Consider the following 25,450-nt stretch of genomic DNA (forward strand, 5'->3'; position numbering starts at 1 on the left):
CCTTTTTAAAATTATTACGAAATATTTTTTGCCTTAAAAATGGCTATTTAACTAAATATATATATATATATATATATTTTTATATACATTACAAATTATAACATTTTTATGAACATGTCAAAATATATGGATTGGAGAACATTTAAAATATAATAAGATATATAAATTTCTTCATACGATTTTATATATATACATATATATTTATATATAAATATACATTTGTAACAGTAAAATTAATTCCCTATTCTGTTATAGTTTTCTTAAACAACATAAATGTATAAATTGCTATATTTAATAATAATGTTATTATGTGCTCATTTTATGAATACTGTTTTTTCCATATAACACAAAAAAAAAAAAATATATTTTATAAAAATATTACACCTGTGTGTGCTTAATTTTTTTAAATAATTCCTATTATAAATAATCTTCTATATTATTTTAAAAAAAACTGAAAGAGCTGAGGATATTGATATAATATTTTTATAATAGCACTAATTTTATAACTTTATGAAAATATTACGTTTTAGCAAATACTGTCAATACTGTCAATATGCTTAACATACTTACCCTCTTCTTAAACATAATTAAAAACATATAAATTTACTTTTTCTATATATTTTTTTTAACTTTGCTAATTATGAAAAAGATTATGCAAAAAATTGATAATTTAATTACTGTAGGGTTAATGGCATAATCATAAGATGAAGTATGCCACGGGCAAAAATTTTGCTGTTAGCACCTTCCATGTGGAAAGTCTATAGCTCATCACAGTCAGCTGAGTGCAATGCTCTGCTCCGAACTACGTCAGGGTAATTCGTGAGCTACCCCAAACGCCAGCCAGGTAAGTTGAAAATAAATAGTGCGTTTAATCATTATGTTATTTTTTGAATACTAAAATTGTACTTCATCATTTTATATTAAAATTTTCATCGATTTATGACTATTTCGAAGCGAAATAACATTTTAAAATTTTCTTTCTTTTTCTTCTTAATATGTTTTTTAATTTTAATTTGGAAGGAATTTTATTTTCATGTATTAATAACTTTTTCTTCAATTTTTCGATGCAAAAAATGATAAGCAGGTGTTTATTTTATACGTATATACATGACTACATTGATAGTGATATTATTGCACTCTTTTATGATTTCATTTTTTTTTTTTTTTTAAATAAACATCAACGAATGATTAATCTCTTTGAAATAGGGGAATGGAAAAAAAACATGTAAAACATGTTTAATTTGCATATTTCATTCAAGTTCAGAAATTAAAATAAGAGGAGAAAAAAAAAAGAAAAATAATTGAAGCGTAAAAAACGTTCTTACACAAATATTACATTCTATACTAACAAACATAACATATAAAGAAAACAGTATTCTCCTCATACCTTCTTAGATTACTCTATGTTTAGGTAAAATAATTTTTGAAAATTCTTGTTTTTTTTTCTTTATATATATATATATATATATATATATATATATTTTTTTTTTTTTTTTTTTTTTTTGAGACTTCCATTCTTTGTTAACTGATAAAAGGCAAATTTATATCATTTTTATTCTGTAAAAAGGTTAATAAAAATAGTAGGAGTTTATATGATCATTTCTTTTGTATGTATATTAATTCTCCTCGCGCAGGCAGTCATAAGATAATCGATAAATCTACAGGGTTGTAGAATCTTTTTCAAAGGAAACAAACCACTTATTTTCCCATTTTTTTTCTTTTTTTTTTTTTAACGTTATGTATTATACTTTCGATGTAAATTATATAAAGACCCTCTGATGTGTTGTAAATTTAAACTAAATTAATTCATATTATTTCCATTTCTCTTCGTTCGAGTTCTTAAGTTGTAAATTCAGGATATGTTACAATGACACTGTGGCTCTAAATTTTTACATAGTTATAGTGTTCTTTTTACATAAATAAGAGCTCGTTAATATTTTTCGTTTTGACGATTAAACCAAATAAGGGAGAAAAAAAAATTAGACAAAATGAGTAAAAATGAGTGAAAGTGTTGAACAAATATTCGATGATTTTATATCGGACTTCTATAATAAGAATGAAAATAGTAGAGATGGTGATACTAGTGAAAAAAAGAACGCAAATTTAATAAAAAATAGTGAAAACAAACTAATTGATGATAATATATTATTAAATACTCTGGGGGAAAAGAATTTTTTTAAATATACCGAATATTCGTTAAGTAGCTTATACATATCTGATGAAAATATACCTATTGATGAAGATGCAAATTTTCAAAAATTAATAAATATTATTACGAAAGCATCAGATGTTAACAATAAATTTAAATGGGTGGATTATTATTTTAAATTTGATTTAAAAGAAGAATCGAATATATTATCACCACGGTCACAAAATAAAGATTTTCTCTTTAGAGAATATTTAGAACCAAATCATTTAAAAAACATATCATTATTAAGAAAATATGAACAAGGTGCCATCTTAAAATCATCTGAAAAAAATAAAGTAGACATTAAAATTGTTTCGGAATACATCGTTCATAGTAGTTATAAAAAGGTAATTACATCGTTTGATTACAATTTGAGTCATAAAATTTTCGCACAAGCTCATATATTTCATAATAAATATGGAAATAGTAATCACATCGTTATCTTGGTTTTAAGGCATTACAAGGATGCAAATTTTTTAATTCCTTTATATCAAGATAGAGTTCTTGTTCAAGTGAAATCCTATTCTAATGATAATAAATATTCAGAAATAACTCAAAAAAATCTTTTACAATACGCAGAAATTTTTAAGCCTTTTATTTCTCTCAGAAAGGTTGACTACAACTTTGTGGAGCAAATCAAAGAGAAAATAACCTTTGCATTTTAAAATTTTAAACAGCTTAATCATAGGAATGTACATATGCACGTTTGCATGTATGTATGCACTTATTGTGGGTTTGTGTGTGTTTTTACATTTATGTTAGGAAGAAGTTATATGCACCTATTAACCCCTGGAATCCCTTCTTTAATATTTTAAAAGAGTTTCTTTTTTATTGTATTTTGTTGTTTATATATGAAATTCACAAAATTTTTACGAAAAATTAGTATATATAACTGTATGAATACATAAATTTTTGGGTAAACATGAATATACATATGTATATATATATATATTTTTTTTTTTTCGCGTTACCACACTTTTTACAGTCTTTTCGTATTAGTTATATTCATATATCAATATAAATTTTTTTTATTAAATATATTTAAACTTTTAGTATTGCACAAAAATTTTGAATTATATACATTCTGTTTTCATACTTTTTTATTATTAAATAAAATAGGCTTCTCTGTTTCTATTTCTAGAATGCTATTATCTTCTATCATTGTATCAACCTCCATTGGTAAAGTATTGACCTCAGTGCTGTTGCACGATTTATGAGAATCGAATTTTTCTACTCCAACTTTTTCTTCACTCTCATTCTCGGAACTTTCGAATTCTTTACATATTTCCGATATACCTCTAATTAGAAAAAATACTTTTTTTAATATTTTTTTAATTTATTTATCTAGATATTCATAAATATTATTAAATATTCTTATATATTTTTATAAATATTTATGTATATCTCTTTTTTTTTTTTCTATTTGATTTAATACCCGTCTTCTATATTATACCAGAACTTATACGAATTATCAACGTCAGACAATGTAGAATTAGAAAAATCGTCAGCTTCTTCATACATAGAAAGACTCTTAGTTTCATTTGTTTTTATAACAATATCTTTTTTCGATAACTCCTCTCTTTTGTATTTCATGATGTTTTATCTACTATATTATTTATAGGAATAATATTAAACTTGTATATTTTTTAAACAAAATATTGCATGTATTGTTTTACTAACTACTTTTCGTTTTTTTTTTTTTTCTTTTACTACGTTATTGAACATTTTTCTATATATTATTTTGGGAAATAATAAAATATAGGTATATATTTTTTTTTTTTTTTTTTTACATAATTGTTATCATTGTAAAAAAAAAAAATAATACTTTTGATAATTATGTAATATTTGCAAGATTGTATATAAAAAAATATATGCATTATTTGTCTATTTCCATTATTATAGTGTTTTTTTTTTTTTAAATTTGCATTAATATGAGACATTCGTTTAATAAGTTTATTTGTATCCTTGAAAAGGTATTATAAGATCTACGGGTATTTGTAAAAATACCACATAATATTAGTTAATGTAACATAAATATAAAGCATCCTTGAAAAAAAGAAAAATTAAAGTGTAAGATATATATATATATATATATATAGAGTGGATGTCATATATAAGAGATAGAAAAAGTATAAAATGGGCTAAAAAGTAAAAAGAATCAAACAAGCGAAAAAAAAAAAAAAAGATTGAGGCATTTTGCGTATAAACCAGATATAATATGTATTCACACAAAGGAACATTACCCAAATAAAGGAGTCCATAAGGAACATTAAAAAACGAGCTCTTTCCGTCAAAAATTTTAATTTTACAATAAAATCATTAAAAATTGTTTAAAAAAGGAAAAAACTAATAAATGGTGATATAATAAAAAATGGAATAAGAAAATGGTGATATAGCTATCATCTGGTAGAGGAAATGGTATGGTCCTTTGAAAGGTGTGATCCTCACTCTTAAGTCATCGAATAGTAGCATATGTGGGCATTCTTCTTATCTCTCTCATTATATATATACATACATACATATGTAAGTACATACGTATAAGAATAAACACACACATACATACGTACATAAATACACATATATATACATATGCATGCAATGTCCACATATGAGACACATACTATTCTTGAGTTTTGTCTTCTCCCGCTTTGTTAACCTCACATTCAGTGCTTTCCTTTTTTGTTGTATTGTCGACATTTGTTGGAGCTATATCCTTAGGGTCATTTTTCTCGTTATTCCCATTACTCCTATTATTCTCATCATTCTCATTATTCTCATTATTCTCTTTTTTTTCATCATTTCCTGAATTTTTTTTTTTTAAAAGTGATACTTCCCTGTCAATATTTTCTATATGTACATTAAGCATTTGTATACTTCTTGTTAGGGCCTCAAATAAAATTTTAAAATCTTTTATGTCTAGACTGTATGTATGGATAATTTTTTGCATTTCTGATACATTATTTGCAGTTTCTTCTGATTCTTTCTTAACTTCAAGGACATAATTAGAAAATCTCTTTATTTCGTTTCTCATAGTCATAATAGACACACTTGTGCATAGAGGTGCAAATCTACACACATTAGAGGTGGGATCATTATTAGCATTTTTCCCACCAAATAGAAAAAAAGCTTTCGTTTGAGAATGTAAATTTAAGGTACCATAATCATAACAGTTATGTATCTGTTTAGATGCTATCTGACAATTAAACCAACAATTAGATGGAATATCATATACATATAAATCAGGAATACTATAATTAGAAAACCAACCAGAACACAAGCCACCAGATATCCACATATTTTTATCGATAATAACAGCTCCATGTTTCCATCTTGCACAAGGTGCTTCCCCAGATGAGTTTTTGACTAATGTCCAATTTTCATTTTTGATATTATATACCCATAATTCATCTGTTGGAGATCCTTTACTATTTAAATCTCCACCAAATAAATAAAGAAAACTATAACTGATATTATCTTTCGTTGTTCTATCTAACCAAACAAGAGAAGAAAAAACTCTTCCTGAAGGACTTATACCTTTATGCTTAATTTCTGACCATTCTCCTCCAACAAATTTATACCCAGTTTTTAATAATTCATTATTTCTATTTAGTCCTCCCCAAATAATTGTTGTATAAGTACTAGGGCAGAACGTATATGCATGTCCAAATCGTGATCCTGGAATGGAATCTAATCTGTAAGAATATTTCGACCATGCATCTTCCGAAAAGTCATACATATAACAGTCCTTTGCTACTATGTTAGGTCCACATAATCCTCCAAACACTAATAAAGATGGATTATAATTAGCATTATATGTTAGTGTCATGGATGAATATGCTCTTTTTCCAGGATTTACACTCAACTTTTTAGAAGTAAATGTATTAGGACCATATGTAAAAATTAAGAATTCGTCCAAATATTCATTATGCGAATTTATTCCACCATAAATAAAGAACTCATTCTCATATTCTACTATTGAGTGACCGTACTTTTTTGTAAACACTTTATTATCATGATAAATATGAGACAAAAAAAACTCTGGTGGAGACATAACACAATCTGCTACTCGGGCATTGGGATTGGTATTGGATTTTCCCTCATCTTTCAGTTTAGAAGCACTATATTGATTTTTAAATGATTTGGAGTCATTTGAATTTAATATATGCTCATCTTGAGAGCCCCTTTTAGTGTTTAAACTCTTCGTCGATTTGAGAGTTTCTGATTTTTGTATAGATGTTTTTCTATTTTCTTCTTGGATATTATCAGAACTTTTCGCACTACTCATTTTACTTAAAGACTCTGCTTTATCTGTAGTATTTTTTTTTTGGAGAGTTGAATTCCTTGATTTTCTGTTGAATAATTTTCTTTGCTTTTCACCATCCGAAAATTCATCATTACCCGAAAAATCAGATATGTCCGACATTTTAATTTTTCAATATCCAGATATTTCACTATTTTACCTTTATTATACCCGTAAAAGTTAGCTTTACTTCACTTTTTTTTTTTTTTTTTTTTTACAACAAATTAACACACAAATGTCGTAATTTTTGCGTATTTTTCATGTTCTTGCAAGTTTTAATCTTGTTATTCACAAGAACAAAATAAATTAAAAATATGTACGTGTAAGATGATCATTCATATATATATGCATATATATATATGTATACATAATTATGTGACGTCTTATTTATTTAACTGTAATTTTTTATTTTTTGGAGGTTATTTAAAAAGGGAGTTAAATAACCATCTACTTTCTTTTTTCCCTGGTGACCCCTCTTAAAACTCGAAGGAAGAAATTAAAAAATAAATTAAATAAAAAAAAGACAAATAAGAAAAATGTATTATTTAAATAAAATTCAAGAATATAAAACCATATCAGAAAGGTGTATGTGTTTTTTTTTTTTTTTTTTTCCTTTTTTAAAAAAAAAAAAAAAAAAAAGACAACAATTTTACAACTTTTTAAAAGCCTTCATACAAAAACTCATATAATTAATCTTATATGATTTTAAGAATAAATGTTGAACACTATCATAAATATTAAAAACATAATTATTCTTTTAATATTCTTCGTATTTATTTTTAATTCAAACATGTATAAACATGTGTAATTTATACATAAAAAAACAAAAAAAAAAAATTTGAAAACTTTGAAAGGAGGGTAATTAGCTAGCTGTTACTTGTAAAATATATTTAATTTGCTCATTTTTTTTCGCCTTACAACATATTAAAATGAAATTGATGAATTTATATATTTAGGTATATATATATATATATATGTGCGTATGTGTGTATATATATATATATCATATTACTGATGCTTATTGTTCACCTATTTTTTTCCTTTATGAGGAAAAACCCTACATTTTAATTGTACATCAAACTTATAAACAAAAATATAAAAGGAACATTTGCTCAATCCATACTCTTAAAATAAATATGAGTCTATAACAAATAACCCATAATGAAGACAAAAAATACAAGTTAAATGGAACAATCATGTGAGAACGCATTTAAATGTTTTTTGATATGAAATATAATATACCAAAACGTAAAATTAAAAATATTATATGCTTTTGAAGGGAAAAGGAAATAAGGCAAACATGTTAAAGCATTAATAGCATTTTAAATTAATACCTACAGTGTTTCTTTTTACAGTCTTTCCCATTCGCTTTTTTTTTTTTTTTAAATAATGGTAGATTAAATATAAGACAGTTTGAGGTTTTCATAATAATAATAAAAGTTATTCAGAAGTGTAAGAATGTCTTATTTTTATTTTTTCCAAAGCATAAAAATTTATATAAATTCAACATTCAATCAAAATGGGTCAACTGTAATAATTTAATTTAGATAGCATATAAAGGACGCAATTAAAAATTGTGGGTTATTTTGAGGTTTATTTTAGGTTGTTAAATGATGTGTATACACTTTTTTTAAAGAAAAAAAGTCTACATGTGCAATAAAAATAGTTCTATGTTGATTTTTTTTCTTTCTTTTTTTTTTTATATAACCCTTTTGAAGAATTTTTTTTTTTTTTTTTTTTTCTGCTTTTCCCCTTGATACTATAGTTCATATGTTTTTTTATTTTAACTTTCTTTATTCTTCAGATATGGTACAGTATATAACGCTAAATTAAAAACAAGGAATTAAAAATAATATTAGTCAAAAAAAAAAAAAAAATAAAAGAGTACTGTAATGTGAAATTAAGTTTTAAATATATATTATTATATCTTGTTATATTTTATTTTAATATAAGCTCATAATTTTATATTTAAAATAATATAGAAAAGTGATTTGTCTATTTTCTTTTTTTTTTTTTATTTTTTAGTTTTCGTTTTTGTTGTTATATTTTATTATTTATTGTTGCTTTGTCATTGTGCTTGTTCTGTTTTATTATTTAAATATTTATTCTTCATATTTCTTCATTTTCCTTCATATTTCTTCATTTTCTTTCATTTTCCTTCATTTTTCTTCATTTTCCTTCATTTTTCTTCATTTTCCTTCATTTTTCGTCATTTTTCTTCTTTTTTTCTTTTTTTTACACTTTAATCTTCTTTTAAGTGTCGTACACTCGAATATATATATATTTTTTTTTATTATGTAAATCTCTTTCAATAATTTTATACATTTTATTCTACATATTAATATTTAATTTAAAATTTAAAAGATTACACTTTGTGGTTACACTACAGTTATCATAATAGTTGGTAAAATGTTTGTATTTTTTTGATTATGATATATTTTAGCGGATACTTGTAAAAACGACAAATGTACGGGTATATGTGCAACGTGTGAACAACACATATATACGTATTCATCGTTTTAAAGCCATATCTCTGTGCAAAAGAAGCACAAGAAGTTTGGGCTTTACAGCAACTGACTCCGTAGGTTGACGATTGTACTTTATTGAAAAAAGACTTACATAGCAAAAGCAGTAACAAAAGTATAAGAAGCACTGCAAGTGTAAATTTTGGTACAATAAAAAAAATAAAAGTTTTAGACGCTACTAATTAATTATAGAAAGGATCAAAAAAATATGACAAAAATATTTAAGCGCTTTTTTATTTTTTTGGGGTTTTTGGTATCAATTATAGTACAAAATGATGTGAAAGGTAAAGTATTCCATGGAGATTTTAATATAAAAAAAAATGAGAAGATTCATTATTTAACAAAATTTAGTTGTAGTATAGGAACCTGCGAATTCAACATTAAAATGAGGCTTAAGGATAATATATTTACAAAATTGCTTCATAACTACTATAAAATTAATAGTAGATTATCAAATGATGGAGAAGACAATGTAAATAGTAAGTTGTTTAATATGGATTATGATAATGCATATTATGTATTAACCAACAATAATCTACAGCCTCTAACCCAAAGAATAACTCTAATGCTTGATATTGAGCAAAACTATGTAAATAAATATGAAAAATGTTTTGCTTTTGGAAATTTAAGGAGTGTACATAGGTTCAAGATACCTTTTCATTTTAAATATTCCGATTTAATTAATAGTAAAACATACAACATTAAGAATTTTATAAATAATAAACATTCTATGTCTTTTACTAGTACTTATAGTGAACTAAAAAATAATAAATATTTGCAGTCGGAAATTTCAAATCATGCACTACTTATTAATGAAAAAAATGAAAACTATGAATATAAAAATATTTATGCTAAAACGACACATCGAGTTCATGTATGGTTTTTAATGTTTGATGATTGCTATGATAGCTTTATTCATAATTTGAAATTAAACATAAGAGCTAAATTAGCATACTGGGAATACTTACTAAAAGCATCAAACAAAAAAGATATTTCAAACTTATCATCTGCAGAATTAAATATCAGTGGTAGTCAACATGATATTAGTGACGATCATGATAATGATAGAAGAATAAAGGACTATGATGCAAAATATTACAAATCAAATAATTTTGATAAAAATACACTTTTAGAAAATCCTAAAAGGCTTTTATTTTTAGAAAATAATTTCACAAAAGGCGAGGTAGAAGATATGTCTTTTTTTCTCAAGTATCATAATTTTAAAAACATGAAAAATTTTACTAATATGTATAATAATTTATATAAAAATGGGTTCTATGAACAAGTAATAGATTATATATATGAAAATGAAGGGTTTAAAGTAGAATATGAAGTAAATATATTTCAAACAAACAATTCTCATTTTTCGTACGAGTTATTACATTCTCCTATACTTACATTCATTTTAACTATTCTATATATCTTTTTAATTTTTCAATATGGTAATAGAATTATTCAAAACATTGTATCGAAGGAGCATAAACATGCAATGGTCTTGTGTGTTGCTGTTGTAATATTAATACAGTTAATATCTAACTTTTTATTACTTATACATTTACTAGTATATTCAAAAAACGGTATTGGAATTGAACTTTTTAAGATATCTTTTAATATACTAAATTTTTTAACTCAAATTATTATGTGTACCATGTTGCTTTCATTGAGTTATGGCTTAACCATTTTTGAGGCAAGATTTAACATTTTTTCAAGAATCAAAATTATATTTGGTATTATCACCTTCTTCCACGTAAGAATAAATTCCACACACGTATGAACACATATATCCGTATGCATATATTCATGTATCACGCAATGAGGAATGCAAAAATAAATATATTTTCCATCCAAATTTTAAAATTTAAATGCGTAGATTAAACTTTGTAATCCATCTTTTTTTTTTCTTTTTTTTTTTTTCTTTTAGTTTAAATGTTTATAAATTATGTTCTTTAAGTAGTATAATTTTTTATAATATGGTGTTTGCATTTTATAAATACTGATAATTATATTTTTAATTTATATGTGTACATATATATTGACCACTACCTTTATTATTTGTAGGTTGTTTTAGTTATATTAGATAACACGTATATTAAGGAATCCTCCTCGAAATATTTTGACAATGATAACATAACCGGATATATCATACTAGCTTTAAGAGTATTGTTAGCAATTGTATATCATGTTAATATAAATAATTTATTTTTAGAAGCCAAAATAGCCCCTATTCGTAACTTTTTAAAGAAAATGTACATATATGGTCTATTTTACATATTCTCATTTCCCATAATTTTTATGATATGTTATATATTTGATACTTATTGGAGACAAAGGTTCATGTTGTTTGGAACTGCTTTTCTGCAGTTCATATCAACTTATTTTATTATAAAAATGTTCTTAACAAACTCAGAATATTTTAAAGTTTCGGACATGTCAGCTAGTGACCTTCCTGGAGGAACTTCTAGCTGGTTTAATCAGAAAACGCATACATATTAAATAAAAATAAGATTTCTACCATAATTGCCTTGTTTCATCATATATTCATTTCTTTGCCATTGTTGTTGTGTATACATAAATATACATATGTATAAATATATGTATATAATCATATATGTACATATTCATATATCTATATATTTATATATGTGTATATTCGTATATGTATGCATAATTATATGCATGTACGTATGTATATATATGTGTGTGAGTACACATGCTTATATCATCTTTTAGTACATAAGCAATTATATTTAAATGTGTGTATACATGCATATATAATATTTTAGTACATAAGCAATTATATTTAAATGTGTGTACACATGCATATATAATATTTTAGTATATAAGCAATTATATTTAAATGTGTGTATACATGCATATATAATATTTTTGTACATATATGTATAAATATTTACTATATATATATATATACATATATATATGTATATGCATACTATATATAGGTATCTGTGTTTTTTTTTTTTTTTTTTTGTTTTGTCTTATATTAAAAATTTTAATTAATGATTTGTTTCACAATTCCTTAATTCCTTAAGCTTTTGTATGCGTATTAAAATAGAAAAAAAAAAAAAAAATTAAAACAAAACAAAACAAAAAATAAAAATTTAAAGCCAAAATGAAAATATGCATTATTAAAACAAGCACTCTAATACTATTAAAAAGTTTTGTTTTTATTTATGAATATACTTTTTTTTTTTTTTTTTTTTTTGATTATACTAAAAAAAAAAATTATACATATAATAAAATAACTATGTAAGAAGATACAATTCGTAAAATTTATGTACGGTATAAATTTTTATTTTATTTTATGATATTTTTTTAGTATCAATATTTTACACTTTTATATTATTTATTATTACCATATAATGTTATCACCTCATTCAATTTATGCGCTAAGGTTTAATTACACCTTTTTCGCATAAATAAATATTGTTAAGTTATATAAAGTATACATACATAAGTATGTGATAAATCCCTTTAAGCGGATAACTTTGCCAAAAGTAGAAGCATATTAAGAAGAAAAAGCTAAAAAATTTAATTGAAGAGTTTATTTAAGTGTTATTTAGACGTAAAAAACAGACGAGTTGACCATTTTCAGTGTGAAGACTTTATTTTATGTCAAAGCAGTTCATAGTACATTGTAAATTTGTAAATGTATATATGTACATGCATATTTATATTTTTATGTTGTGCAAAATTGAAATAATTCTCTGAAGACTAAAAGATAGCTTTCGGAAAAGTGCAAACGTATTTTAAAATGCAAAACAATATAGGGATTAAATTTAAAAAGTGAAATAACAATAATACATGTTTCATATATTTTTTTTTTTTTAATTAAATCAAACACCTATACTTGTTTGACGACATGACACAAAAGTAAAAGGCTGAAAAAAATAAAGAGAAAATATATTTAACAATTTGTTTTGTATTATTGCTTAAAGAATATAAACATATACAATACAAAATTAAATAACGTACAATTTTAGCGATCAAAATGTGTATATACTTATAAGCATTTATATATTAATGGAAATTATTAGTGGAACAGAAGAAAATTCTATATATACTATTTTTAGTTATATATATTATTATACAGTATACATACCTTAATTTTGTTTCACTTTATAACTTGCAAAATAAAAAACAAATACTTTAAAACATATTTTATTTATTTGTATATAAATTTATATATACGTTCGTATTCACCAAAATGGCCGATAGAAAATCGAATAAAAATGCTGTTGTAAAAAATGTAGATATGACCGAAGAAATGCAAATAGATGCTATTGACTGTGCTAATCAAGCTTTGCAAAAATATAATGTAGAAAAAGATATTGCTGCACATATAAAAAAAGAATTTGACAGAAAATACGATCCCACATGGCATTGTGTAGTAGGAAGAAATTTTGGTTCTTATGTTACGCATGAAACTAAAAATTTTATTTACTTTTATATTGGGCAGGTAGCTATATTGCTATTCAAATCAGGTTAATTTATTTCGTTTCTGCGATTGACATTGTCTTTAATTTATTATATTTTAAAAAGAGTCATTCAAAAAAAAAAAAAGGAAAAATCAAATAAAAAAGTGAAAAATGGTATTGATACAATAAAGCATATAGGAGCAATATACACAACATGAGCCCAAACGTATATAAATTATTAATAAATATGTACATACCCACAAAAAAAAAAAAAAAAAAAAACAAGCCTACATACATATATGTATGTATATGTATATATATATATATATATATACATATATACTTAATTTTTACGAAGTACACAAAAAACATAGTCAGATATTTTATAATATATAAAAAAATGATTAGAAGAGTTCTTCGTAAATGAACTTTTTTTCCCTTTTATTTTTTTAATTATTTACAACATATATTCTTACATTTACATATATGTGTTTAAATACTTATTTTGGTAATCATATAATCTATACTATATATATGTGTGTGTTTTATTTATATGTGCTTTCATATTTAAATATTTATTTACAGTATTAGCATTTTTTTTACTTATATTTTTATATTTTTTTTTTTCATACCCCTATTTTGCTCCCTTTTTTTTATTGTGCCTCTATGAAGCAAAAATTATTTGAAATTTTATTGTTAGAATGTATTTATCATTTTTTAATAATGAACACTTCATATCAAAAAAATTAATATGTAAAAAAAAATTTTTTTCTTTCATTTTTAATAATTTATTTCGTAGTAATTTTAGTATGATAAAATGCAAAGAACAAATTACATATAATTAGCAATAATTAATATAAGCTTATAATAAACTGTAATGAATTTCATTTAACCCCAAGGACAATTAAAAAAAAAAATAGAAACACATGTACACACTTATGTTTATATTCATATTTTCATATTTATTAGCACATAGGATATTAATTAATGATAAAAATTTTAACTCATATTTAAAAAAATATAATAATTGCACATATGTATAATTAAAAATAACTATATAGGCATGAAAAAATAAATGTTAAAAATAACGTTATAAAACTTTTTTAAAATTAAAAAATTTGATTAAACAGATACGATTTAAAATTATTAGAATTCAATTTTAATTATTATGCTGAAAAACCTTAAAATAATTACCATGCTGACATATCCAGGATAAATTTTAAAATTTTTATTCTTTTTCAAACATATTTATTTTATATATAAATATATATATATACATATATGTTGTATAAAAATTCACTATTCATTCTCATGCTCTTTCAATGTCTATATTTTTTGTAAGTAAGTAAATTTTCATGTCAATTTCCAAATCTCCAATAAACTGCTTATCACTAGTTAAGGCCATCATTAATCCTCCAAAGGATGCATATATCGTCCTTTAAAAAAAAGCACACATACACACAATATATGAATACGCGAACATAAATATAAAATAAAAAAAATATCTATGTGTATATGTACATATACATATGTACCCATACATATGTTTATATACATAAATACATACAATTCAGTCGAACGTTTTAGATTTATATTAGGACAAAAATAAAATATAGTTTACGTAATATATAACAAAAAAATTTTTATTATGTTAAATAAGTAATGAACCTCCTTTCCGATGACAATTCTTCAAATTTAAAAATCCTTCCACTCATAATGTATTCAATATTATTTAATGAAATGTTTTCATTTTGTTCCCAAGACTTTTCATCATTTTGGTTTAAAAGCTTATCTTGAAGAGCCAAGTAAATAGCCTGTCAGAATTGTACATATATATAAACTTGGTATTACATCCGTTCATACTAAGTGGTATGTATAAACTTAATAGTCTCATAAAGGAAATATATAAAAGAAAAAAAAAAAAAAAAAAAAAAAATTATTTTTTTATTACTTTCTTTTCTTCCACTTTAAACAATTCAGAATGAACATCAAGAATCAATTCTGCATCATAACCTGTACTTTTCGCTTTTATTCTACTCACTTTTTCAAATTTTGAATTATCAACACTACTAATGACAAAACGATCTTCAAATAAAATGTTTGACGCCATAACTTTTTTTATTTATACAACATATATAAATAATCTTAAAATAGTCGCCTTTAAATTAACATATAAATGTGTCATAAACTACAAAAAAATGGCTGAAAAGTAATTGGTAAATGTATAAAAAAAAATAAAGGACGTATTATTAGTGCTGTGGAAGGTACACTATATTACAGCATTTAATCAAACAAGATATTACACAAATATATATGTACATATATATATGTTTATGTAGTTACACTTGTAAAAAATGTACATACAAAATTATAGAACTTTTTAAACAAAATAATCGGAAAGGCAAGAAATTAATCAAAAAGAAAAAAATAAAAATTTCAGAAAGTAAGCAAAAAGGGTACTTACAAATTATATAAAACTTTATCATATATATATATCTATACATATATATAAATACTAGTTAAAATTTACAATTCAAAAGAAATACAAAAAAAAAAAAAGGCATATATGGGTTTTTCTTACCCCAAAGGGGTAACAGGAGCAGTTACAATAGGAATTTTACATGATAAAAAATGTATGTTGAAAAAAAAAAAAAAAAAAAAAACATAATACGACGTTTTAGGGCTAATAAGTATAATTCTTAAATATAATGTAAAGTTCGTATGTTAAAAAATTTATCACTTAAAAAGGGAAATAGCCTTGCTTAAAAAATAAAGAAATTAAACACAGATTAAAACTTCTAACATGTCCATATATATGTGGGAAAAAAATTAAAATAATTTAAAAGGATTAACATAAGTGAATTCCCAAATTCCGTAGTTCATGCATATACATATCGCTTGTTTAATTTGCAGTTGTGTCAGTTACCAAAAAATACAAATATTTCGAAACATATTGAGATGCAGTTATAATGTTAAATACCATTTTAAACATTTATATATAAATGGAGAATTAAAGGAGGAAAATATTTGTATGAATAAAGGTAGACGTTTCCTTTTAATAGACTATATATGTTTGTTTTTGTTTTGTTTTGTTCTGTTTTTTAAATAAATAAAAGTTGCGTAAATAGTTTATACATATACACAAAAACGCCTGATAAGGTGAAATTTGCAAATTTTTTCAACGTACAAAAGTTTAGAAGCACAATTATATAAAATATCAAAAGGACATGTATCATCGCTATATACTTTAGCATATAAAAAATTGTTTATACAATATTATATGTGATTGTTTATGATGTATGTTAAGGTATAATTGGGAGAAATGTGGCAAAATTCTCTCTATAAATTGGAGCAAATGCCCGCTATTCAGTGCAAAATGAAAATGAACTATATAAGAGTAACATCATGTGCATGATTGAATATTATTACAAAAAAGAAATAATAAATAAAACAAAATAAAATAAATAAGTAAATAAACAAAATAAAATAAATGAGTAAATAAATAAATAAGTAAATAAATAAATAAGTATATAACTAAATAAGTATATAACTAAATAAGTATATAACTAAATAAGTGTATAACTAAATAAGTATATAACTAAATAAGTATATAACTAAATAAGTATATAAGTAAATAAGTATATAAGTAAATAAGTATATAACTAAATAAGTATATTACTAAATAAGTATATAACTAAATAAGTATATAACTAAATAAATTAATAAATTAATAAATAAGAAATAAATAAATACATAGAATACGTAAATAAATAATTAAATAAATACGTAAATAAATTAATAAATACGTAATATGAAATGAACGGATTTCTTTTTAATAACTTCTACCAAACAAGCACCATCGTTTGGCCGGTTTTCCGGACCAAAAGCATTTTGTATCTTCTGGCATTGGAGGTTGATCTAGTGGAATGCACAATGGTTTCATAGCTCCCGATAGAGAAGTTTCAGCGTTAATTTGGTTCACTGATAACCTCTGGGTTTCTTTTTTTATTTCATCTTCTGTGGCAATATCTTCACACCATGGAGCTAAAACCATTTTCCTTTTATTTAAAGCATCCATAACTTCACTGAAGCTTGTAACTCTAACAATGGAATCATCTAATTTCTTTTTTGCTTTTAAAAATAAGTTTTTGTGAATATCCACCAACATTTGTTGTGTTTCCAACAGAACAGATTCTTTTTTAACATTAAACTTTTCATTATTATCTCTTCGTACAAAAACACATGAATTGTTTTGAATATCTTTTGGACCTACTTCAATCCTTATAGGTATACCTCTTAATTCCCAATGATTAAATTTATATCCTGGAGAATATAAATCTCTATCATCAAATATACAATTAATTTGAGCATTTTTTAAAACTTTTTCAATATCTTTACAATAACTAAATATAGCATTTTCATCTGTATTTTTATATAATATTGGTACAATTACCGCTTTATATTTAGCAATATTTGGAGGTAAAACTAGACCTTTATCATCTCCATGAGTCATTATCATAACCCCTATAGATCTTGTAGTACAACCCCATGAGGTCTGATGAACATACTGTTTTTCTTCATTTTCATCTTCAAATTCTATTTTAAACATTTTTGCGAAATTGGTACCAAGATAATGAGAAGTAGCGGCTTGTATAGCTCTACCATTTTCACTAATAAAAGCCTCAGCAGTTGATGTAAAATTTGCACCTCCAAATTTTTCACCTTCACTTTTTATTCCTTTTATTATTGGTACAGCTAAACATTCTTCGTACCATCTTCTATATAATTCTAATATATCAAACACTAACTTAACTGCTTCTTCTTCATTTTTATGAGCTGTATGTCCTTCTTGCCATAAAAATTCTCTTGTTCTGATAAAAGGTGTTGGCTGCTTAAATTCCCATCGAACGACTGTATTCCACTGATTTAATTTCAGTGGCAAATCTCTATAAGATCTAATCCATTTCGAAAAAACTGAATACATGATCGTTTCGCTAGTTGGTCTAATAGCTATTTCTTCAGGAAGAGTAGAACTACCATATTTCGTTACCCATGCAACTTCGGGACTGAAACCCTCAATATGATTTTTCTCCCTTTCCAACTTACTTTTTGTAACAAATAAGGGAAAATAAGAATTTTCTACATTTAATTTTTTTATTTCTTTATTAAAAAAGGTTTGTACACATTCCCATATATAATAGGAAGCAGGTCGTAAAATATAGCAACCTGAAATATCGTAATACTCTATTAGCTCACTTTTAACTATTACTTGCGTATACCAGTCTGAAAAATTGTCCAATTTTTTTGAAGTAATTCCTAATATATTTGAATCTTTGGATTTATCCTCGTTATATACGCCTGTTTTTCCATTTGAATGATAGATATTTTTATTATTAGCACTGTTATTGTTGTTACTGCTGCTTTTACTATTGCTGCTATTATCATTTCTTTTATCATTTCTATTACTGTTAGAATTTTTGTTTTGTTTTCCTGTTTTTTCCTCTTCCGCCTTAGTATCTTCTTTTTTCCCTTTGTCTTTATCCTCCTCAATTTGTATATATTCTGGGGAATGGTTATACAACTCACAAAATTTAAGCATGTCTGCTTTTTTTATATATAAGCTACTATAATTATGCAAGGGATGGACAACCATTTCATCCATTTCTTTTAATTCTGCATCAAAATATAACTTTACAATATTATCTTTATCATTTTTAACTGCAAATGGCGTTAAACATCCTGGATGAATATTTAAAATATTTTTTAAATTCTCTTCATCAACAAACCTTAAATTTGATGTTTTAAATGTGTTGCATAAATTCTTTAAATCCACGGTTTTCCAATTTACGGTACATATAAAAAAATAATTTTTCTTTTTATCTTTTAAAAATAAATTTTTTATTATATTATGAGAATTTTCAAAGTTCATTTCTAGTAGGTCCTTAATGCAATTGACCTTTCCATGCCTCACTTCCTTGTAACTTATTTTTAATTTCGTTAATTCTTTAAATAAACTTTCCGACTTCTGTAATTCTTCTTCGGGGATAGTTACCTCAGAATTGATCATGCTGTTCATTTTTATAAAAATAGAATTCGTTCGAACAAATGGATTTGTGTAGGTATTATTATTTTTAAGCCTTAATATATTATTTAAAAAGTTAATAACTTGTGTCATGAAAATGTGATAATGTGTATATGTACTATGTATATACATATATATATATATATATGTACATATAAGCAAAGGAAAAGAAAAATATGACAAAACCGTCTGACTTAATACATGTACAGCGTTATAAATACCCAAGCATATAAAAACAAGCTAAGGAATAAGATAAAAAAAAAAATACGAAACGAGCATATTTATACGTAAGTGTATGAAGGATCAAGTGTAACTACGATTATGCAATGTACCAAATTCATATGCGAAATAAATGAATTCCGTATTTATGGAAACAAACTAGTCATGTGATGAGCAAGCAAATAAGTAGCGTATATAAAAATGCAAGGGTAGAAATGAGGAATGTTAACTGTATTTAATTAAGAGAATTATGTGTAATGAAAAAGAATGTGAATTGTCAATGGTTTCCATTATATGTTCAAAATAATGAACTGACGTATGCGAATACTCACGTATACATATGCATATGTACATAATCAATTAAGAAGAAACGAATAGAGTAAATTTTCGGTAAATGTAAATTTAGTTACTAGAACAACTCGCTCTTATTGAAAATATAAGCATGTAAAACATCTTTAATTTCGAACGATTCAAAAAGAGAAAAAAAAAAAAAAAAAATTAAATGTTACATGGCATCAGGAATTAGTTTGAGAGTGCGTTTTCTTTAATGTATACTATAATATATACGTACATATATATATATATATATATATTTAATCCTTTTGAATCCAGAAAAAATAATGAAGAATGCTAATATTAAAGAAATGGTTCAAAAAAATAAAAATACTCAAATATATCTGCCCGTTAATTTTTCTTTTCTATTTTTAATTTTTATGGGCACAAAAAAAAAAAAAGAAAAAATCAGAATTATCAGAAATGAAGTTATACATGTTAAACAGTGAATATAGGTATTTAAAATTTTAATTTTTTCCCATAAGAAAAACAGTTATTCTCCAGTTATTTTACTTTATTTTATTTAAATAATTAAATATACATGATTGTTTTTGCAGTCAAACCTTATTATGGAAATGATCTTTAAAAGATTGTTAAATTACACTTTTTTTTTTCTTTTTTTTTTTTTAATCCTAAGAAAAAAACTTTATACATGATTTAATTTATGATGAGCTATTGTTAAGAAGCAAGAATTAAAGATTATGCAGAAGTAGTACCTACTGTACATATGTTTATATAAGCCTTTAACACTACATTATTATGTAGAATGTTTAATTTATGTATTTGTGTATGCATGTATATTTATATATATGTATATATAAATATTCCCGCACCATACCACAAATTTTATTTATGTTTTCTTAATGGAGGTGAGGCTAATAGGAATAGAATAACATAGCGCAACAACTACTAATTTATATAAAAAATCTTCATTACGCATTTTTATTATAAATGTATGAATTAGCTTTTATTATTATATTATTTTTTTGATAAAATTTTTTTTGGTAGAATATTCCTAAGACAAAATGAATCATGAGAAATTAATATGCCGATTGTTTTTCGTAGTTTAATAAATAAGTAAACGAACAAGTAAATATATGCATATTTATGTATTAATTTATATTTGTATGTATATATATATGTATGCATATATCCTTTGTACTTCTCCATTATCACTTTTTATATTTCTTTTTTTCCTTTTTTCATTTTAAATATTTTTAATAAATTTTTATACGAAAAACTGACTCTAAGAAGCAATTACAGCTATAATAAAAAACCTCAAATATATATCTTCATATAACAAAAAAAAATAATTTCATTATAATTATGAAAATAATATAAATTAATAATATATGTAAAAGCAATGAAATTGAACGAAACAATGTATATAATTTGTGAACAATACAAATATATATAATATGAATACAACATCCAAAGAGGTACATACCGATTATGTGTAAGTCTTATAAGATAAATTATAAATACATACTGTATTGGTATATTAAAAATTTTCAATATCCACAATATATATGAGTAAACATTCAAGAAAAAAAAAAAATTTTAACTTATGATAATTATAATTACAAAAATATAGAAAGCCATTATTTAAATATCAAGTTGTTATTCTTCTGATAGCCATTCCGCAAAGGCTTTTAGACGTTTATTATTTGTCAGGTAATCGTCTGACTCGTTTTTGTTTATCCATCTGTGCACAAAAAAAAAAATAAAAATAAAATATACATATATATATATACATACATACATATATACACACATATATATACGTATATATACGTGTATGTATATATGTGCGTCCATGTACATATGTCATTTTAATAAGCAGAATACAAAACAACACAGGGGAGATGACGCGTACATGTATTTATTTACTACTTATTCATTCTATCGTTCTTTAATTCTTTGTTGTTTCTTTTTTTTATTTATTTTTTTATTTTTTTTTTTTAACATACTCATTAAAGTAGTTAAATTCAAATATGTCTGAGTGGTAGATATATTCAAAAGCGCCGCATAATTTGTCTGGTCCATATATGCTGTTTTTTACATTATCTTTTAAATACTGTTTTTTGGAATAATTCAATATTAAGCCATATACTGTTTCATAATATAACTGATCATCTAAAAGGAACGAAGAAAATAGTAAGTCTAATTTAACGTTATCAAAATTATCTACCCATGTATTTTTATCAAATTCTAATTTATTCATAAAGTCCCAAACAATAGGAAAAAATGATATAATAATATCTAAATCTGTGTAATTTAAAGAAAGTCTAAAACTTTTCATTTCTAAAATTTTATGACTCATAAATTGGGGTTTCTCAATAGCTTCTTTGCATAATAAAGATATTTCGTTTGAAAAAGTTAATTTTTCATTTTCTATATTTATTTTATTAAAATGGTTATTTACATCATTTAAATTTAAAGAATTCATACTGTTAGATTCGTCTTCCTTATCACTAACATTGGTATCACTTAGTGATGTATAAATTTTTGATGTAGAATATATGGACTCTTCTTCAGTGTCTTGTTCTGAATCATATTCTGAGGAACTTGGGATTTTTAATTTTATATAATTTTCCACATTGCCAATTAACGAAAATAGCCTTAACTGGTCATCTGTGTATTTTGTCTTTACTACATAATTACTTATTTCAAATGGCTCTGAATTAAAAATATTACATTCGTTGTTTTCAAATGTGCTATCTTTCTCTTCTTTTTCTGCACTCACATCTTTCTTTTTATTTTCTATGTACATATTTTCCTCTTCTTTTTGCGTATTCACATATTCCTCTTCCTTTTCTGCGTTAACCTGTTCCTTGTCCTTTTTCGGATCCTTTTCTCCCTTAACTTTATTAGCATCTATCTCTTCCCCCCGCTCAACACATAAATCGCTGATTACGGCTTTATTATATGTCTCATTTGGAATTTCGATGAAGGTATTATCCTCCCTTTCTACTTTTACCGAGATGTGCTCTTGTTGAATGGTATGTTCCGTACTGTTAAGCTCAATGCTTCTTTTTTTTGACCATCCATTTAAAGTATCATCCTCTATATTTTTTTTCTCTAGCTTCAATTTATCCTTGAGATATTTATAAATACTTAGTCGGGTATATTTATCTATTTTGACATCGGATGGTATATGCATATTTCTACCAATAACACAACATTCATCAATAAAAACATTATCATTTATAATAGTATTTTCACTAATATATGAACTAAGAATAATTACATTGTCTTTTATAATTGAATTTTTCCCTATAATACTATTTGTAATTTTAACGTTTTTTCCAATTTTACAATTTTTACATATAACTGAGTTTTCGATGGTAGAGTTTTCTAATATTTCAGTATAGCTTTCTATTAATACAATTTTTAATAATTTACACGTATCATTAATAGTAGCACTTTTTGATTTATATAGACCAGGTTCCGAGAAAATAATCTTCGGAAAATCTGGAAGAAGATGATTAGCATTTGACAAGAACGGATGAATATTTCTTTCAATTAATGTTTTAAAGAATTTAAAATAAATTCTAAAATCTGATAATGTCGTAATAATTTGATTACATTCTGTATAATTATAATCATTATTTAATTCGTGTACATATATTTCTTCTATTTTTATTTCTTGTTTCAATATATTATATATAAAATCTTTACGCATACATTGATAATCAAAATTATCTTCAAAAAGTTTGAAAACTTGTGGTGTTATAATAAAAATGTTTGGTAATACTAAATCGTATGAAATTATTATCGAATTTGTAGATGTGTTTAAATTAAAAGAACCTAAGTTCAATTCCTTATTATCACCTATTTTTAACTGGGGTAACTTTTCATCCCTTTTCAAGGTTTTTTTATCCTTTGTATTTACTTCATCAAATATTTCATTAGTTATTATTAAATAATTTTTATTTTTTAACGATTCAAATAATAAAAGTTTGAAAGTAAAATTATCATAAGCAATTACAAAATCATCGTTAAGTGATTTATTTTCATCTGTACAATGAGATAATATAAGTGTCATAATTTGGTTCTTACATTTTTCTTTATTTGTAAAATGAGCCTTAATTATTTCCTTTATATTTGCGATTGGAATAGTATCAGAAAGTAATAATAAAACGTCATTATAAATTTCTACACATGTTTTAAAATCTCTTAATACATCTCCTAATGTTTTTATTTTTTTGTTCATTTTTATAATTTCGATATCTAAATCATGATATTTTTTTTTGCATCTCTGGAAATTCTCTATATACTTTAACAATTCTTTTTCATGATGAGTAACTACAATATATATTTTCTTAATATTGTTTTGCCTGAAGAAATGCAACTGATAATCAATTAAGCAAACACCATTTAGTGGTAAAAAAAACCTTAAGCTTTCAGTTGTTAACGGTTCATATATTTCATCGAAATTGTTTTCTATTAACAAGCCTATCAAGCTTTTCTTCTCTTCATCATAACATAAGTTAAAATCTACTTCCTTTTTCATTTTTCCTACAAATTCACACAAGTTCATACGTGCTTTTCATTAATATTGAGATAAAGAGAGGGGTTGATTCTGTTGTGTAATTTACTTTTTGCCTTTCTGCAATTTTCAAGTTATCTCTAATGTGACTTCTAATTCGAATTCTACTTCCCCTTCTACTTCTATTCCTTTTTGCTCTTTTTTTTTTTTTTTTTTTTTTTTTTTTTTTATCTTTTTCTCCTTGCGGTATTTCACTTTCATGCAATTGCCTGGTTCACTTACTGTTACACCTCTTATTTTTATTTTTAACACATATATTTCTATTTTGTTTATTTTTTAAAACCTTTTCTACAGGCATATTAATCGCGGATAGCGTTTATATCACTGCAATTCAGTCCTTTTTTTCTTTTATTATTACTTCTAAAAATTGTTCTCAATTTTTTATATTTTTGCAAACAATTCTGTTCAGTACGTCAAAATAGGTATGTATATTATTTATCCTTTTATATAGATATATGTATGTATATATGTATGTATTTATGTATTTATGTATGTATGTATGTATTTATGTATGTACGTATGTATGTATATATGTATGTACGTATGTATGTATTTATGTATGTATTTATGTATGTATGTATTTATGTACGTATGTATATATATATGTATGTACGTATGTATGTATATATGTATGTACGTATGTATGTATATATGTATGAACGTATGTATGTATATATGTATGTACGTATGTATGTATTTATGTATGCACGTATGTATGTATTTATGTATGTTCGTATGTATGTGTACATATATATATCGTACATGTATGCATAAAGGGGGAAAAGGGCTTTTTTTTACGTAAAAAATAATTGAAG

The 25,450-nt window shown here is 24.0% G+C and overlaps 7 protein-coding genes across 7 annotated transcripts; 2 read left to right on the forward strand and 5 right to left on the reverse strand.

Moving 5' to 3' along the window:
- Nucleotides 1-1,998: 1,998 nt before the first annotated feature.
- Nucleotides 1,999-2,853, forward strand: MKS88_005538 (mediator of RNA polymerase II transcription subunit 18; the record flags this gene model as incomplete). The annotated part of the gene is made up of 1 exon (XM_067218810.1): nt 1,999-2,853. One exon carries the CDS (start codon nt 1,999-2,001, stop codon nt 2,851-2,853), a length of 855 nt encoding a protein of 284 aa, XP_067070748.1.
- A 425-nt stretch (nt 2,854-3,278) lies between these two features.
- MKS88_005539 (uncharacterized protein) lies at nt 3,279-3,781 on the reverse strand (the record flags this gene model as incomplete). The annotated part of the gene is made up of 2 exons (XM_067218811.1): nt 3,279-3,486; nt 3,624-3,781. The coding sequence occupies 2 exons, from the start codon at nt 3,779-3,781 to the stop codon at nt 3,279-3,281; spliced, it is 366 nt and encodes a 121-aa protein (XP_067070749.1).
- A 1,027-nt stretch (nt 3,782-4,808) lies between these two features.
- MKS88_005540 (kelch domain-containing protein) lies at nt 4,809-6,611 on the reverse strand (the record flags this gene model as incomplete). The annotated part of the gene is made up of 1 exon (XM_067218812.1): nt 4,809-6,611. One exon carries the CDS (start codon nt 6,609-6,611, stop codon nt 4,809-4,811), a length of 1,803 nt encoding a protein of 600 aa, XP_067070750.1.
- A 2,610-nt stretch (nt 6,612-9,221) lies between these two features.
- Nucleotides 9,222-11,506, forward strand: MKS88_005541 (integral membrane protein GPR180; the record flags this gene model as incomplete). The annotated part of the gene is made up of 3 exons (XM_067218813.1): nt 9,222-10,760; nt 11,072-11,240; nt 11,421-11,506. The coding sequence occupies 3 exons, from the start codon at nt 9,222-9,224 to the stop codon at nt 11,504-11,506; spliced, it is 1,794 nt and encodes a 597-aa protein (XP_067070751.1).
- Nucleotides 11,507-14,758: 3,252 nt separating this feature from the next.
- On the reverse strand, nt 14,759-15,559 carry MKS88_005542 (DNA-directed RNA polymerases I; the record flags this gene model as incomplete). The annotated part of the gene is made up of 3 exons (XM_067218814.1): nt 14,759-14,885; nt 15,118-15,263; nt 15,401-15,559. The coding sequence occupies 3 exons, from the start codon at nt 15,557-15,559 to the stop codon at nt 14,759-14,761; spliced, it is 432 nt and encodes a 143-aa protein (XP_067070752.1).
- A 1,722-nt stretch (nt 15,560-17,281) lies between these two features.
- Nucleotides 17,282-19,624, reverse strand: MKS88_005543 (proline--tRNA ligase; the record flags this gene model as incomplete). The annotated part of the gene is made up of 1 exon (XM_067218815.1): nt 17,282-19,624. The coding sequence occupies one exon, from the start codon at nt 19,622-19,624 to the stop codon at nt 17,282-17,284; it is 2,343 nt and encodes a 780-aa protein (XP_067070753.1).
- Nucleotides 19,625-21,703: 2,079 nt separating this feature from the next.
- MKS88_005544 (W2 domain-containing protein) lies at nt 21,704-24,626 on the reverse strand (the record flags this gene model as incomplete). Its single annotated transcript, XM_067218816.1, has 2 exons — nt 21,704-21,788; nt 22,054-24,626. The coding sequence occupies 2 exons, from the start codon at nt 24,624-24,626 to the stop codon at nt 21,704-21,706; spliced, it is 2,658 nt and encodes an 885-aa protein (XP_067070754.1).
- Between the last annotated feature and the right edge of the window lie 824 nt (nt 24,627-25,450).

Source organism: Plasmodium brasilianum, chromosome 14 (genome assembly GCF_023973825.1).
Source record: "Plasmodium brasilianum strain Bolivian I chromosome 14, whole genome shotgun sequence".
In the NCBI taxonomy this organism is placed as follows: Eukaryota; Apicomplexa; class Aconoidasida; order Haemosporida; family Plasmodiidae; genus Plasmodium; species Plasmodium brasilianum.